Here is a 17,610-nt window from a genome sequence, read left to right as displayed (position 1 = left end):
GAGTGCACTGAAAAAACCGTGAAAGAATGAGGGATCATCAACATTTGGACCATATACACTTACAATACATAGCTTTTTATCAAGTATAGATAGTTTAATGATTAAGAATCTGCCCTCTGGATCTATAACTGTATCGAGTACTGTGAAATTAATATTTTTATGTATTAAAATTGCTACTCCCCTTTGTCTAGAATTATAACAAGCTGAGAACACATTAGGAAACTCAGGTGTTTTAAGTTCATTCGAACCTCTAAGAGGTCTGTGGGTCTCTTGTAATAGGACAACATCTGCCTGTAGTTTTTTGAGTCGGTTAAATATTTTTAACCTCTTTACTCTGGAGCCAGCTCCATTTATATTCCATGTAATGAACCTCAGTGTACCCATAGATGTTTGTGTATAACTAGGGATGTATGCTGTGTGCGTCGCTTAGCCAGGTGGAGAGAATACGTCACTTGTTCATAAATAAAGAGAAGGAGAGAGAGAAAAAATGTGTGGCGAGATGCTCCCTGAGTCTGACTTTGTGTATGCATAGTTACTAATATGAGTAGGCTTGGCTTAAGTGTGTGTATCCTAAACGACTGTGTGCGCTGTCTGACTGATGTAAATGTGCTGCCGTTGAGCGCATGGTGCGTATGTGTCGAAATAAAGGATGTTTGTGGATGAGTGTCGAAGCAGGTGATCGAGGCAGTGAAAGGAATAAAGAAAGAAACCAAGGACAGGGGTGAGCAGCATAAAACCAAGAGGGAGGGAAAGAGAGGGAAAAAAAAAACGAGAAGAAAAAAAAAAACACAAAACAAAACATAAACATTCCAATTAAATCACTGACGGAGAGTGACGGTGTTAATTCTGCTATGAAATCACACTTTAAGATGCGATTTGATGCTGGTAAGTTAAACAGATGTTAATGCAAGTTAGTGTGAGTGGATAGGGAAATGGTGCAGCTGATTCTTATCTGGTGTGAGGTTAATACAGCCACGGAGTGATGTTGGGGTCGCGGTGGAGCTGTCCGTCCACGTACAGCCGGTCCACAGCGATGACAGCGCGGGAGCCCTTCTGGATGAAGCCGCGTCGGATTGGGAAGAGGACCCTGCGTCGTTCCAAGATCTCTTCGGGGAACTGGTCGTTCACGCTGAAGTCCGTTCCTTTTAATTCCCTGCCGCGGCTTTTCACATGTTGCTTTTGTTTGAAGTGGCCGAATTTGGCCACGATAGGACGTGGTCTCCCGGCCGTAGCCCGAATGGGGCCGAGGCGATGTACCCGATTGAAGACGATGTTCTTCACAGTGTCCTCCGGCAGCTTCAGGTGGGTTTTGATGAAGCTTTTTACCGTGGTCTCCGCGTCCTCTCCAGCGGCTTCTGGAATACCAGAAAATACCAGATTATCACGCATGCTACGAGCTTGTAGATCGATAACTGTTTCTTTTATTTTTTTATTTTCTCTATTGAGCTGGGTAACATTATCTGTGAGACATTTCACCGACTCCCTTAGCGTGGCATTTTCAGCAGCAAGCGTTTCCACCTGCTGCTGGCTGTACTCCAGGGATTCTCGCAAGCATTTAAATTCTCGGTGAAGAATCTCCACCAAGGACAGCCTTGCGTCGAAACTGGACAATCGCTTGTCGATTGACTCCAATATGTCGGCAATATCTTTGCCGGCTGGCGATGTTGAGCCGGGGGAATCTGCCGGGCGTTGTCTTTTCGACGACGGCGTCTCAGGTTTGGCCGGGGGAGCTGCACACTGGGTCTTCTTCATCACGAGATCCTGAAAGCACTAATCAATATAATCTTGGAGAGTCTCTAAACTCTCCTCGTTGTTCTCCAGGGTGTTGGAGATTATTTAGACAAATAGTGTTAGTTATAAGACAATTGATAAGTGTATTTGGTAATGCTGAAGCTTAAATGAATTTGTTCAAATCTAAACTACCATTTGCTTTAATTTTCCGCCAAAATCTCCGGCGTCTGACGTCAGTTACAACATGAGTCGCTTACCTTGTCCGTCACTTCCGTCACTTACCTCCTCACTCCACCTTACCTCTCCAAAGATGAAAACTCTTTGGAAGCTCAGTTACTTCTTAAAACAGAATAACTGCTACGATGCCTTCCAGTCAGGTTTTAGACAGAACCACAGCACTGAAACCACTCTGACCAAAGTGTTTAATGACATATGTCTGAATACAGACAGTGGAAAAATGTCAGTCTTAGTTTTACTGGATCTCAGTGCAGCATTTGATACAGTTGACGACAACATATTACTCAAACGACTGGAGAACTGGGCAGGTCTTTCAGGAACTGTACTAAACTGATTCAAAACATACTTAGAAAACAGGAAATACTTTGTATCAATAGGTAACTTCACATCTGAGCAGACAAGTATCACATGTGGAGTTCCCCAAGGTTCCATCTTGGGACCCCTTCTGTTTAACATTTACATGCTCCCACTGGCACAGATTATAAAGAACAACAAAATAAACTATCATAGCTATGCAGATGACACACAAATATATATCACAATGTCACCAGGAGACCAAGGCCCTGTACAGGCTCTTGGTAAATGCATTGAGGAAATTAATGACTGGTTGTGCCACAATTTTCTCCAGCTAAACAAAAACAAAACTGAGGTAATAGTCTTTGGCGCCAAAGAAAAACGATTACAGGTCACCAGAGAACTTCAATCTATACATCTAAAAACCACCAACCAAACGAGAAATTTGGGTGTAGTGATGGATGCAGACCTAAACTTAGAAAAACACATTAAGACAATAACAAAGTCAGCTTACTATCACCTCAAGAATATTTCAAGGATAAAAGATCTGATGTCTCAACAGGACCTGGAAAAACTAGTCCATGCATTCATCTTTAGTAGGCTTGACTACTGTAACAGCATCTTTACAGGTCTACCTAAAAAACCAGTCAGACAACTACAGCTCACTCAGAACTCTGCTGCTCGAGTCCTCACTAAGACCAAAAAAGTGGACCACATCAGTCCAGCTCTGAGGTCTTTACACTGGCTGCCTGTCCGTCAGAGGATAGACTTTAAAATTCTGATGCTGGTCTATAAAGCTCTGAATGGTTTAGGACCAAAATACATCAGTGACCTCCTGACCCAGTATGAACCTTCCAGATCCCTCAGGTCATCTGGATCTGGTCTTTTATCAGTTCCCAGAGTCAGAACCAGACACGGAGAAGCTGCATTCAGCTTTTATGCTCCTTATATCTGGAACAAACTCCCAGAAAGCCTCAGATCAGCTGAAACACTCAGTTTATTTAAATCCAGGTTGAAGACTCACCTATTCTCAGCTGCATTTGAATAAAGCACCAAATCCACACTTTTAAGCTTAGATTTCAAAACTTACATTAACTACTGATTCTATCTACTGTTCTGATTTTATCTGTTTTGATTTTTGAGTCCAGTTTAATAGGCAAGAGTCAGTACTATCAATCCATATACCCAAGATTTTAATCTCCCTGCATAGGGAGATCGCCATTTCAGGTCTTTTGGTGGTCTGATGTCCAAGCCACACCCCTTCAGTTTTATCTTGATTCAGCTTGGCCCCTGATGCCAGTTTGTATTGGTGTAATGTCTCCATCACTATAGAGAGTTCATTTTGATTTCTAATTAACACCGTCACATCATCTGCATACGCCAAGGCTTTAATCTTATGGGTTTTGTCAAGGAGAGATCCTTTAATTTATGGGGCGCCGTTAAATCTTACAAAAACATGTTTTTTCGAGTCATTTTTTTTGCAACATTTAGTAAAATATTTGTAACTTTTTATATTTAAAACACAATTTTAAATGTTAAATCTAAATGTTAAGTCTAAATGTTATGGGAAACTAAATATTTAGCTAATATGCAAATTTATTGTACGGGTCAACAGAAATACCAAAATAAAAGCTTCAAGAAAACCTCCCACGCTAAAGCGTGCCGGCCGTGGTCAGGTTGTGTGTCTGCGCTCCTCTCACGGTCACTTTTGACTGCCATGAGCTGCTTCACCTATTCCCTACCAGCATGTCCAGCGATTTAGCTGAAAACATTGGAAGAGCCGTTTTGTCGGCCTTCCAACGATTCAGCGGTAGTGCACCCTCAGTAGCTGCAGTCTCCACCTCACAAACGCCGCAGCACTTGGTAAGTTTATTGTATAGCATTTTGGACGGGTTGATAGCAGTGTTAGCAAAATTAGCAAAGCTAAATTACTTAGCTAGTCCTCAATTATTTCATGTGGTAGGCAGCAGACAGAGATCGAACATCATACAACTTTATTTATTTATTTGGTAGGTAACAGTCGTTCTTGATGTAAATGTTTCCTTAGGAATCCAGCAATGCACCAAGTAGACCTGCCGTCTCCACTGGGATACCATACCGCTCAGTAGGCCTTCTTACACATATCATTTAGCTGACTGGTTTTTGTTTTTTCTTTGGTGTAATATGTCACCTTAAATTAAATCCTGTCAAAGTAATGATTCTGATTCTACATACATTTCATCTTCTTAGGGGTCCATCACTAGTTTTACGTCATATTTTATTACTGTTTATGCTGTGAAGTGTCTTTTGATTGCCTCTATTTATTTATTTGGTAGGTAGGTAACAGTCGTTCTTGATGTAAATGTTTCCTTAGGAATCCAGTAATGCACCCGGACCAAGTAGACCTGCCGGCTCCACTGGGATACCATACCGCTAGGGTTGCCAACCATCCCTTAAAAAACCGAATCATCCCGTATTTAGAAACAAAAGTACACGTCCCGTATTGAGCTAATAAGGGACGCACTTTGTCCCGTAATACAGTGAGAATCAAAAGTAATCTATAAATGTTAATGGAATTAACGCTTTGTTTGAAAACATAATTCCCAGCCCCTCTCCTGCTTTGTGACCAATGAGCTGACAGCACACTTATGACAATTCGAGTATGACAATTCAGATTACCGCTCATCTCATTGGTTGAGGAAAGGTCGCTTGCAGAGAAAATACCGGAAGACAACAGATGACCACAACAAGAAGCATGGCCAACAGGGAAACAAACGCTGCGGTGCAAGTCTCGGATGACAGTACACCTAAAGCTGGGCAGACACTGTGCGATTTTTTTTTCAGTCACGTTATTCAGCTCCTGCTCAAACTGCACGATTGACTCACAGGGGTTAGAAGTTCATAGGTCACGATGCAGGGTCTCATACTATACCGCCCGATGCTCTGATGCGACCTGAGTGCTCACACTGTGCGTCCATAAAATGAAGGTTATAACAGAAATTATGTCGCTCGCTCGCTCTCTCTCTCTGTCTTTCACTCATACAGACACACCACCACCATCAACTTTGCTAAATTGCTAATGAAAAACATTGATCAGGCAGCTGTGATTAAGCAGCAATGTAAATCCAACTATTTTCACAGTTGTTGTGGTCGTGATAATTTTGTGATGCCACATCGAAAAGGCTCAGATGAGCTTTCCAAAGTTCTACAAGTTGTGCCTCCATCGCTTGTGTCCAGATCACACGCTGCTCCGTCTTTTTCACCGACGTTTACGTGGTTGCGCGTGAGCAGTAGTCGTGAGGTGTTAATCGTGTCTCGTTACCCCACGTATACTACAGGGAGTGCAGAATTATTAGGCAAGTTGTATTTTTGAGGGATAATTTTATTATTGAACAACAACCATGTTCTCAATAAACCCAAAAAACTCATTAAAATCAAAGCTGAATGTTTTTGGAAGTAGTTTTTAGTTTGCTTTTAGTTTTAGCTCTTTTAGGGGGATATCTGTGTGTGCAGGTGACTATTACTGTGCATAATTATTTGGCAACTTAACAAAAAACAAACAATTTCAATTTCAATTATTTATTTTTACCAGTGACACCAATATAACATCTCCACATTCACAAATATACATTTCTGACATTCAAAAACAAAACAAAAACAAATCAGCAACCAATATAGCCACCTTTCTTTGCAAGGACACTCAAAAGCCTGCCATCCATGGATTCTGTCAGTGTTTTGATCTAGAGCAGGGCGATATGGCCAAAAATATTTATCACAATATATATTTGAAAATTTGCGATAACGATATAACTGACGATATAATTGATGCGAGACAAAATACAACTCCACAACATTACTAGCGCAAAAAGACAACCTTCCATTTATTTTCACTTAAACAAGAAGCTGGTTTTTATGTACATTAAAGCTTTATAAAAATGTAACAGTGCAAATGCAAATTCCTTGCTGAAAGTTTAACCAAAAGGCATTTCCAGTAGAAATGGGCTGACATATCCTGAGCATAACCATGTATAATATCCACTGAAGTTAAAAAGAGGTGCTTTGCAACATTAAACTGCAGTGTGCAGTACGTATTTTTCAGACCATAAGGTGCACGGGATTATAAGGCACATTAAGCGAAACAAAGCAGTCAGATAAATCAAACTTTATTAAACTCATTCTTCTTGCTTCCTCCACTTCTGTACCATTGATTCATTAATGTTGAATTCTCTGGCAGCTGCTCTATTCCCATGTTGTTGCAGTATATTAATGACTAACCTCGTATTGTGGATGGATTATCTCAGTTGTTCTCCTGACTGAAGTTTGGTCCGTTTACAGCATCCTGCCATGCGATTGCATTTGTCTCTAACCATGAGGAACCTTCACGTTAACTTTTATAAATGGAAAAGTGTTAGTGTTCGTCCTCCAGCTTCACTCTTTATGTTATGCTAACATAGCTGTGTCGCTAGCGATCACGTAGCACATCATTATATACCAGCTAGCCCAACTTCAGTAACCCTACAAACGTCACTGCTGTTTAGTTTCCTGTCTTCATTTATGTTGGAAGTGATAGCAGAGCTGTACGTTTGATTTTTTTCAGAAATCTCTCAGTCAGAACATGCAATATCATGTTTAGGTAACTAGCGAAACTAGCGAGCTAACTTCCGCTAGCTTCCTGCTAACTTCTAACTCCGTTAAATGTAATACATTTTGTTTTCATGAATGCCTGGAAGTTAAACTTCATAGTTACACCTGGTAAAGCAGCAATGCTGATTGTTTTATTAAAGATGAAAGAATTTAGACAGTTTTTAACTCTCAGTGATGCTGCAGTGTTCGTTTGACCTGAAGAGGGGGTTTAGGACCCAGATTACTCCCAGATTTAAGAGCATCTTAGCACGACAAATACGACAATAACGACGGCCGCTTGCATGTTCTGCAAAAAAATGTGCTTTGTCGTGTATCTGACGGACAAACACCAAACCAGTTCCACATCACTGAAGTTGCACCGTTTTTACAAACCAATTCTGGTTCATCTGTTTCACTCAACAATCGGCCATGTGCGTATGAAAACAAAGGCACTGCGCATGCGCGTTTTACTCCCATTCTATCGCGATATTTCATTTTCCTATCGTTGCCTAACATTATACCGGTATTACCGTGAACGGTATAATATGGCCCAGCTCTATTTTGATCTTTTCACCATCAACATTGCGTGCAGCAGCAACCACAGCCTCCCAGACACTGTTCAGAGAGGTGTACTCTTTTCCCTCCTTGTAAATCTCACATTTGATGATGGACCACAGGTTCTCAATGGGGTTCAGATCAGGTGAACAAGGTGGCCATGTCATTAGTTTTTCTTCTTTTATACCCTTTCTTGCCAGCCACACTGTGGAGTACTTGGACGCGTGTGATGGAGCATTGTCATGCATGGAAATCATGTTTTTCTTGAAGGATGCAGACTTCTTCCTGTACCACTGCTTGAAGAAGGTGTCTTCCAGAAACTGGCAGTAGGACTGGGAGTTGAGCTTGACTCCATCCTCAACCCGAAAAGGCCCCACAAGCTCATCTTTGATGATACCAGCCCAAACCAGTACTCCACCTCCACCTTGCTGGCGTCTGAGTCGGACTGGAGCTCTCTGCCCTTTACCAATCCAGCCACGGGCCCATCGATCTGGCCCATCAAGACTCACTCTCATTTCATCAGTCCATAAAACCTTAGAAAAACCAGTCTTGAGATATTTCTTGGCCCAGTCTTGACGTTTCAGCTTGTGTGTCTTGTTCAGTGGTGGTCGTCTTTCAGCCTTTCTTACCTTGGCCATGTCTCTGAGTATTGCACACCTTGTGCTCTTGGGCACTCCAGTGATGTTGCAGCTCTGAAATATGGCCAAACTGGTGGCAAGTGGCATCTTGGCAGCTGCACGCTTGACTTTTCTCAGTTCATGGGCAGTTATTTTGCACCTTGGTTTTTCCACACGCTTCTTGCGACCCTGTTGACTATTTTGCATGAAATGCATGATTTTTGACTTTTCTGCGCCTGTCAAGTCCTTCTTTTGACCCATTTTGCCAAAGGAAAGGACGTTGCCTAATAATTATGCACACCTGATATAGGGTGTTGATGTCATTAGACCACACCCCTTCTCATTACAGAGATGCACATCACCTAATATGCTTAACTGGTAGTAGGCTTTCGAGCCTATACAGCTTGGAGTAAGACAACATGCATGAAGAGGATGATGTGGACAAAATACTCATTTGTATGGTGCGCCGTTTGTAAACTGAAACATGCCGAAATTAACAGCAACATTTTTCTATATTTAGCTCTAAATCTTACAAAAACATGTTTTTTCGAGTCATTTTTTACAACATTTGGTAAAATATTTGTAACTTTTCATATTTAAAACAGGATTTTAAATGTTAAATCTAAATGTTATATATAAATCTAAATGTTAAATGATAAATCTAAATGTTATATATAAATCTAAATGTTAAATGTTAAATCTAAATGTTATATATAAATCTAAATGTTAAATGTTAAATCTAAATATTATATATAAATCTAAATGTTAAATGTTAAATCTAAATGTTAAATGTTAAATCTAAATGTTAAATGTTAAATCTAAATGTTATATATAAATCTAAATGTTAAATGTTAAATCTAAATGTTACGGGAAACTAAATATTTAGCTAATATGCAAATTTATTGTACGGGTCAACGGAAATACCAAAATAAAAGCTTCAAGAAAACCTCCCGCGCTAAAGTGTGCCGGTCGTGGTCAGGTTCTGTGTTTGCGCTCCTCTCACGGTCACTTTTGACTGCCATGAGCTGCTTCGACTATTCCCTACGAGCATGTCCAGCGATTTAGCTGAAAACATTGGAAGAGCTGTTTTGTCGGCCATCCAACGATTCAGCAGTAGTGCACCCTCGACCTCACAAACGCCGCAGCACTTGGTAAGTTTATTGTATAGCATTTTGGACGGGTTGATAGCAGTGTTAGCAAAATTAGCAAAGCTAAATTACTTAGCTAGTCCTCAATTATTTCATTTGGTAGGCAGCAGACAGAGATCGAACATCATACAACTCTATTTATTTATTTGGTAGGTAGGTAACAGTCGTTCTTGATGTAAATGTTTCCTTAGGAATCCAGCAATGCACCTGGACCAAGTAGACCTGCCGTCTCCACTGGGATACCATACTGCTCGGTAGGCCTTCTTACACATATCATTTAGCTGACTGATTTTTGTTTTTTCTTTGGTGTAATATGTGACCTTAAATTAAATCCTGTCAAAGTAATGATTCTGATTCTACATACATTTCATCTTCTTAGGGGTCCATCACTAGCAGTGTCACATCACCACCAACAACATTCACAAGTTTTACGTCATATTTTATTACTGTTTTTGCTGTGAAGTGTCTTTTGATTGCTCACTTTCATATTTTAAAACTATTGATAAAATATTACTCTCTAGCTAATCTGTCACAGTACAATTGCGCTCATTGAGATTTTCTGTGCCGTGTTCTAGGATGGTTACCAAGGAAGGCTTCAGATTTCCAAAGAGGAATTGGAAAATGTTCTTTCCCTGAAAACATCTTTTACTGAAGCTGCATCTATCCTTTCCATCTCCAGGCCCACTCTGTATAAGTTACTGCAAGACTACAATATCTCAGAGTCAAAATTCAGTGACCATGAGTTAGATCAGATAGTGTCCCAGATAAAAACTGAACATCCAAATGTTGGAGGAGTGATGCTGATGGGTCATCTGCGTTCCAAAAACATAGTGGTTCAAAGATGGCGCGTAAGAGAGTCACTGCGGAGGGTGGACTCGGCTGGTGTTCTATCCATACTTGCCGAGAACTGCAGTTGCTCGGCGAGTATATTCTGTGCCTCATCCAAATTTCATATGGCACATAGATGGAAATCACAAACTGATTCGTTGGAAGTTTGTTGTTCATGGTGCAATAGATGGATACAGCAGGATGTTGATGTTTCTTCAGTGCTCCAGCAATAATCGAGCTGAGACTGTGAAAGCCCTCTTTACTGCAGCTGTTGGACAATTTGGCAGACCCCTGCATATCAGGACTGATCATGGAGGAGAGAATGCTCAGATTTGGGAGGACATGCGAGCAAGCAGGGGTGAAAGCTCTGTCTTAATGGGAAGTTCTGTGCACAACCAGAGGGTTGAGCGTTTCAACTGAGACTTAAACAACAACTGTAGCCACATTTAGGCACCTATATTTTATGAATTGGAATCACTTGGTATCCTAGACTTAGAAAATGCAACAGACCTATTTTCCCTTCATTATGTGTTTCTACCACGAATCAACCGCACTTTGAAGGAATTCAAAGCTGGATATAACAATCACTCTATTTCCACTGAAGGTAATAGAACTCCCATCCAGCTTTTTGCCTGCGGAACTCATGTGTCTCATCGTCACAACCCAGAACTTTCTACAGCAGAGGTCTCCATACCCTCCTTGTCAAACTCTGAAAGTAGGTTTGTCCCATTAAATGACAGTGATTTACAAGAGCTATATACAAGCATTCACCCTTTTGAAGAAGACAACAATAATGGTAAAACATTGTTTCAGCGAACACAGCAGTATATTTTTAACAAACTTGTAAATGTGTGACCTCAACCACAGGATACCAGCGATGTTCTAAAGAGTGATGACACTTAGTATTCTTAAATGCTGTACAGCAAATGCAGTTTTTGTACTACTGCAGAAGCCCCTCCCCTCTAGCAGTGATGCCTCCCGCCACATAAGGACTCAGAGTTAATGACTGACAGTGACTCATAGGCTATTCAGAAGGCTACAACCACTTTTAGTTTATGGGTAAAACCAGTTATTCAGATTGCAGTAAAGATCAAATTCACACTGTAACAGTGTAATACAGTATAACAGTGAAATTTATCAACACGGAACAGTCAGTCTTTAAACCAATTCACAAGATTATCTACAGTATTGTTTTAATCATTGTAAAGTTGCAATAGTCTTAATAAATGTTGCTGTTAGATGTCTAAGTAATCCTAGCCTGTTCTACAAAGCATGTTTAGTATACTCTGTGCATAAACTGTTTTGAAATGTCCTTGTTTAAAAAAGAAAAAGCTTAATAAAATTATTAATTGTATTACACCAGTGACTTTATTGATTTGTCGTTGAAAATACAGAGTTAGCATTTTTATAAATCTATTGAAGCTTTGAAAATTATTACATTTCAACATTAAATGCAGTCAGAATTGATTTCAACTTTCTTGTATGAAGCAAAGTTACTTGAAACTACAATTAATGAACAGGATTAGAGTTAACAAACCCACCATTTTAATTTCACTTTTTTGGAACATGTTTAGATGGTGCTGAATAAAGCTCCATTCATGAGTGCTACTAAGAAGCAGTAATGAAAAGCATCATCATCAGCCATTGTTGTTTCATTCACAAAAAGCTGAAGCTCATTTGCACGTGTGTGCAATCGGGAGATGTTTGCTTTCATCGTGAATGAATGTTATTTTAGGAGCTGGTTGAAAACCTATGGCTGGAATCTTGCTGCTCCCGGTGGCAAGTGTAGGATGTTAAATTTCAGTGTGCATCCATTTGGTGTAGCTGAAAAATAACACACAAAAAAAGTATATTCTGTACAGACCCCAACTGATATCTTGAGATTGACAGATAAAAATGTATTACTTTTTTTTTTTTACTGTTTCAGACACACAGAACATAACAGATTTATTATCTGTAGTCATTTATTAACTTGTTAATGTTCTGTCAAACAATGTTCAGATCAGGTGGTTGTTGCGTTTGTAACATTATAAAAACGAGTGTCGTCAACAAGCCTTTATGCCTTGAGTAAGTAAGTTAGTTTATCTATGAAATCATATTACCTTCAAAAGCACCACTCTCCTGAAAGATGGCCTTCACCAGTAAACGGAAAAACTCCCGCCTTGGCCCCCCAAGGTCAGCAGCATCTTCCTCTGTATCATGTTCATCGCTTGCAAATGTGACATAAAGCATCTCACAGCTTTCTGCAAACTTGGGTCTCTTGAACTGACGCAAAGCAGTTGACCACACATTGGCTCGACTGATATGGAGTTGTCTTGTTCCTGGTGTAATGACTTTCTCACTATGAGCTCTAAGAAGACCTTCAATTTCTTCTTTGCTGAGTTTCTTAAAAGACCTATATAAAAATGGGACAATGACAAACAGATCTCGGGGAAAAATGGAAATTTGCTGTACATTTCACTCAAGTGCACAGAGTTACAACAGATAATTATGTTGTGATAGTCCATATTAAATTAGTCAGAAATGAGCAATTACCTTTGTAATTGTGTAACTGCAAAAAAAATGATGCAAGTAAAGATGCAAATAAGATATTCAATTATCAAAGGTTACTTTCAAATCTTACCTTGAAATATGAACTTCACTTTGTTTATCAGACTCTTCTAGGAGGCTACGCTGAATTGCCTCTTCAAGAGCTTCATCTTCCTCCAGAAAAATAGGGCTAAGTAGATAAGAGATATTAGAAATCATAAAACCTGTCAGCCTTGAAGAATTTCTAACACTACATCATTAAAAAAAAAAAATTAAATGTAAATCCTTAAGTTGCAGTCATTCAGCAAAAAAACCCCCAAACATGCAAATTGGAAACCTGCATCAAAACAATATCCTAAACCAGCGGTCCCCAACCCCTGGGCCTCGGACCGGTACCGGTCCGTGAGTCGTTTGGTACCAGGCCGCGAGAGTTGAGGCTCAGGTGTGAAATGTATAGTTTTCAGGGTTTTTATCGGTTTTCAGTGTTATTTTGTTATCGTTAACTCTGTTTTCCTTGGTCTTTTCATGTGTGTTATGAATAAATCTTCTTTTTATCGGTACAGGTACTAGTTTTATTTTGTTTTATTTATCCGCGACACCTTAAAGGCTGGTGCATGAAAATTTTGTCGGGCATAAACCAGTCCGTGGCGCAAAAAAGGTTGGGGACCGCTGTCCTAAACAACATCTAAAATGAAGGATTTCTTTAACCCCTAGACAACAGCTTACACAAATTCTGCCACATTATATGGAAACATCTGCTGTCCCTCATTTTCACTCTCTTGAATGCAGCTCTCTGTTTCCTGATGCTTGGCCTCACTTTCACCTGGTGTTGTAGGCAACGCATGATGCACTGAACAAAGGAAAGAAGGTCAGCATGACTTGCTTCATAATGTTAACAGAGCCTTTATATATCCTTATATTAGTTCAAGTGAAAGTTGGGCACAAATTCCTCCTTGGCTTTAATCACCTGTGATAATCCGTAAACGTTAAAATGGTGAATGGCCTGTTTTTGTATAGCGCTTTTATTTATTTTTTTTAAAATCTTTATTTAAAGTAAACAAATTTACATATAAAATGTACATACACATACAATTACATATACAAAACCATGAACACATACAAAAAAGGAGAAACAAGGAGGAAAATCTAGCATCTGAGTCCACACAACGCTCACAAAATTTACAGTTTCAATTCGTTCCAGGGGAAAACTTTCCCAAGTTTCAGGTCCATTGTTCGTCTTCTCCGCAGATCTGTAATGATATGTTTACTCAGCACATCACTACTTATCATCTTTTGTTCAAGTACTCCTTTGGCACGGGTTTTCCAAATATGTGTGTTTATTACACACATTACTAACCAAAAGAGTCTCCTTTTGTCTTCACCCATTTTTTCTTTAAACAAACCATATTTAACTGCTTTGATATTAACATCAACGTCATAGCCAATCTCTGTCATCTTCTGTCTTATCTCAGTTGTCCTATAACAATCCAATAGAAGATGTTCTAGGGTCTCATCTTCATCACAGTCTGTCATAGGACATTTCATGGTGGTAACAAAACAACTCCATTGTACCACCGCTCTCACAGGGAGCCGCCCGAGCGAGATGAGCCATACCACGTCTCTCATGCTTTCAGATAATAATTTGTCTTGTATATTTTTAACTATTGAAAGGTTTTCATCTTCATTTGCATACTTGTATTGAATTAAACCTTCATTTTTGATTCCATTAATTTTTTTATAGATATTTTTCGTATTATCTTGGAGAATATTTAAACTATATTGTTCCCATTGACTTGATAAGTCACCAAACATAAGTCTGTGGTATGGAACGCCCGCTCTGGCCCTGCCTCTTTTCTTTTGCCACAATTGCTCCTTCCCTCGAACCCACGGGGCACCCCGAGAAATTGCGCTTTGAATAATTTTAATAAAAGGAATTCGCAAAACAATCTCTAAGTCTGGGACTCCCAAACCCCCGTGCTTCCTACTCTTGTACATAAATTTTCTCTTAGTCACTTCTCGATTGGATCCCCAGATAAATTTAATGCACATCTTACTTATTTTCATTACAGTTGTTCTCGGAGGAGGAAAAATTGTGTCAAGGAAAAGAAGTTTTGAAATTATGTGTGTTTTTACAATATTAATACCTGTTTTATAATTTGTATCTTTATTTTCCCATTTTATAATTTCCATTTTAATTTCATTTTCTTTCTTATTCCACTTTAGTAAACTAGAGTCAGTATTATCAATCCATATACCCAAAATTTTAATCTCCCTACAAAGAGAGATCGTCATTTTAGGTTGTCTGGTCGGATGTCCAAGCCACACCCCTTCAGTTTTGTCTTGGTTCAGCTTGGCACCTGATGCCTGTTCGTAGTGGTGTAATATCTCCATAACTGAAGACAGTTCATTTTGGTTTCTGATTATCACAGTCACGTCATCTGCATACGCCAAAGCTGCGATTTTATGGGATTTGTCAAGGACGTATCCCTTAATCAGTTTGTCATCATTGATCCTTTTCAGTAAGGGGTTAATGGCAAGGACATATATTCTAATTTTTGCCTCATAACTTTTGCACTGTCCACTCCTGCTGTGACAAAACAAATTTCCCACGTGTGGGACTAATAAAGGTTATCTTATCTTATCTTATCTTATCTTATCTTATATAACGCAGCACTCAAAGGACATCCTTGTTTAACCCCGCACTCAGCGCTAAAAGGGGATGAGAGCTTTCCATTTACCTTAACTCGCACTAAGGACTTTTTATACATCAATTGAATAATAGAAATAAATTGGTCCGGGAAATTATAAGCTTTCATTACTTTCCATAAATAGGAGTGGGAAACTTAAGTTATCCCACATCAATCATCCCTTAATTGCGCATGTTTGTTCTTTTTCAATGATAATATCTAATACATCTTCTAGTCTAGACATAATTATTTTAGCAAAAATCTTATAATCTACATTCATTATTGTCAGTTGCCTATAATTGTTAATATCTTCTCTATCACCTTTCTTATATAATAAACACATAACTCCCTCATAAAACGATTTACCCATTGTTTCTCTTTCTATTCCTTCATTAAAATACTGAGTTAATAATTCAGACAGTTCTTTACTCACAGTTTTGTAAAATTCAGAGGGGAGTCCATCCAGACCAGGTGTTTTATCGGTACTAAGTTGGTTAATTACTGACTCTACTTCCTCTCTTTTAATTTTTCCAATCAAAGTTTCATAAATGACAGAATCTAATGGTTCAACCTCACTCAAAAAATTGTTAATAACATTGCTGTTTGTAGCAATGGATGAAAACATCTCCGAACAATAATCTCTAATTACTTGTCTTTTCCCCTCTTCTTTAAAAACTGACTTTCCATGTTTATCTTTAATTGAGGCAATAAAATCATTTCGACTTTTCTTTTGATTATTAAAAATCATATAATCACTGTTCCCGTGAAAGTCAGTACGTCGCAACATATTAAATAAAACTTCTCTATTGACCCGATCAATGTCCTCTTTAAGAGACATCAGTTGATTTTCCTCCTCCTCTTCCTTCTCCTCCTTATTTCTTAAATATATATATCTACTCACATCTTCATTATATTTTACATTCTTTGCATGGTTTAATTCTCTCGCTTTAAATTAAAAAAATTGACACATACGTCGTTTAAGAAGCTCCCAAAGTTACGAGAAAGAAGTAGTAAAAATCTTAAGATGTCATATTTTCTTAATTTCAGATTTAACTTCGGACACAAGCAACTCGTCTGCTAACAAGGATGTATTCAATTTCCAATAGTTCAAAAATTCATGGGGACAACAAGATACTGTTGCCATAACCACCATATGATCAGAAAAGTCTGTTAAAAGAGTGTCATATTTCAGACCTTGAACATTATGTGATATGTAGAATCTATCAATCCTTGTTTTAGTTAACGAATCGAATCTAGTGTAATGGACGGTATGTGGATGCAAGTGCCTGTATAAATCACGAAGTGCTGCTTCCTTAAAAACCTTAACCAACAATTTGCTTTCTCGCAATTCTCTAGCGCTTTTACTAGTCCCCCCTAAGGACCCCAAAGCGCTTTACACACCCAGTCATCCACCCATTCACACACACATTCACACACTGGTGGAGGCAAGCTACAGTTGTAGCCACAGCTGCCCTGGGGAGGACTGACAGAAGCGAAACTGCCATATCGCGCCATCGGCCCTTCTGGCCAACACCAGTAGGCAGTAGGTGAAGTGTCTTGCCCAAGGACACAACGACCGAGACTGTCCGAGCCGGGGCTCGAACCGGCAACCTTCCGATTACAAGGCAAACTCCCAACTCTTGAGCCACGATCGCCCCAATCGGACAAATTAATGATGCTCTCATCAAACAAACCCCCCAGGAATTATTACGCACTGCAGTAACAAAATCTAACTGGTCATTGAGCTTAGAACCTCACTAGGTTTTCATTCACGTCACATACCTCGTCTTCTCCGGCAGACTGGACTTTCAAAGTCACTGTCAGACAGCTCTTCTGGTTCCTCCTGAGGGAAAAGAAAGCATGTTCTACATAAAATCAAATACAGTTGCACCAAATCACTGGTAACACAGAGACACATGGCTGCACTAAAAACTGTTTACACCTGCTAAAAGTGCAATATTAATTAATTAAGAAAATTACGTTAAGGGAACAGACTCACTTTTTAGACAATAAATATTTCTGCACTGCAATATAAAATGTTTACCTGTGCAGGTGTTTGTATCCCTGCCATTATATAGAGGCAGGTGGTGGAACAAATCGAGCCAACTTCTTGGCCACCCCAAAGAAAACTGCTAAAAACATTTGGTTTCATTAGTCGTTTACATCCTCTAATTGTACTCAAATACTCAAAAGGGAATGTCTGGCTAGTTGACAGTGCAAACGTTCTTCTGAAGATTGCTGCGATTTCTTCTCTAAGTTATGCTTCAGACCAGTCAGATGTAAAGGAGATCTTCCCAATAAGGCCATCTTGTGCTAGTTTTGCTTGTGAATCTCCTCTCGGTATGAGAAACGTTGATGCTGAAGACAAGGGCAAGCACACAA

General features: G+C 39.3%; 1 protein-coding gene and 1 long non-coding RNA gene across 2 annotated transcripts; one reads left to right on the top strand and one right to left on the bottom strand.

The window, feature by feature from the left end:
* Positions 1 to 8,892: 8,892 nt before the first annotated feature.
* LOC146706952 (uncharacterized) lies at positions 8,893 to 11,371 on the top strand. Its single transcript, XR_014920727.1, has 3 exons — positions 8,893 to 9,187; positions 9,376 to 9,438; positions 9,760 to 11,371. It is a non-coding gene; the product is annotated as an uncharacterized LOC146706952 (long non-coding RNA).
* Positions 11,372 to 12,138: 767 nt separating this feature from the next.
* On the bottom strand, positions 12,139 to 17,380 carry LOC146706951 (uncharacterized). Its single transcript, XM_085458249.1, has 5 exons — positions 17,273 to 17,380; positions 17,011 to 17,071; positions 13,268 to 13,391; positions 12,655 to 12,731; positions 12,139 to 12,407 (listed from the first exon to the last, which is right to left on the bottom strand). The coding sequence occupies exons 1-5, from the start codon at positions 17,378 to 17,380 to the stop codon at positions 12,148 to 12,150; spliced, it is 630 nt and encodes a 209-aa protein (XP_085314375.1). The 3' UTR covers positions 12,139 to 12,147.
* Between the last annotated feature and the right edge of the window lie 230 nt (positions 17,381 to 17,610).

The sequence above is a fragment of the Copadichromis virginalis genome, linkage group LG6, assembly GCF_057382275.1.
Source record: "Copadichromis virginalis isolate Kocher_CV1m ecotype Utaka linkage group LG6, C_Virginalis_male_GT1.1, whole genome shotgun sequence".
In the NCBI taxonomy this organism is placed as follows: domain Eukaryota; kingdom Metazoa; phylum Chordata; class Actinopteri; order Cichliformes; family Cichlidae; genus Copadichromis; species Copadichromis virginalis.
Note: the sequence above shows the minus strand (reverse complement) of the source record. Positions and strands in the feature narration are given on the sequence as shown.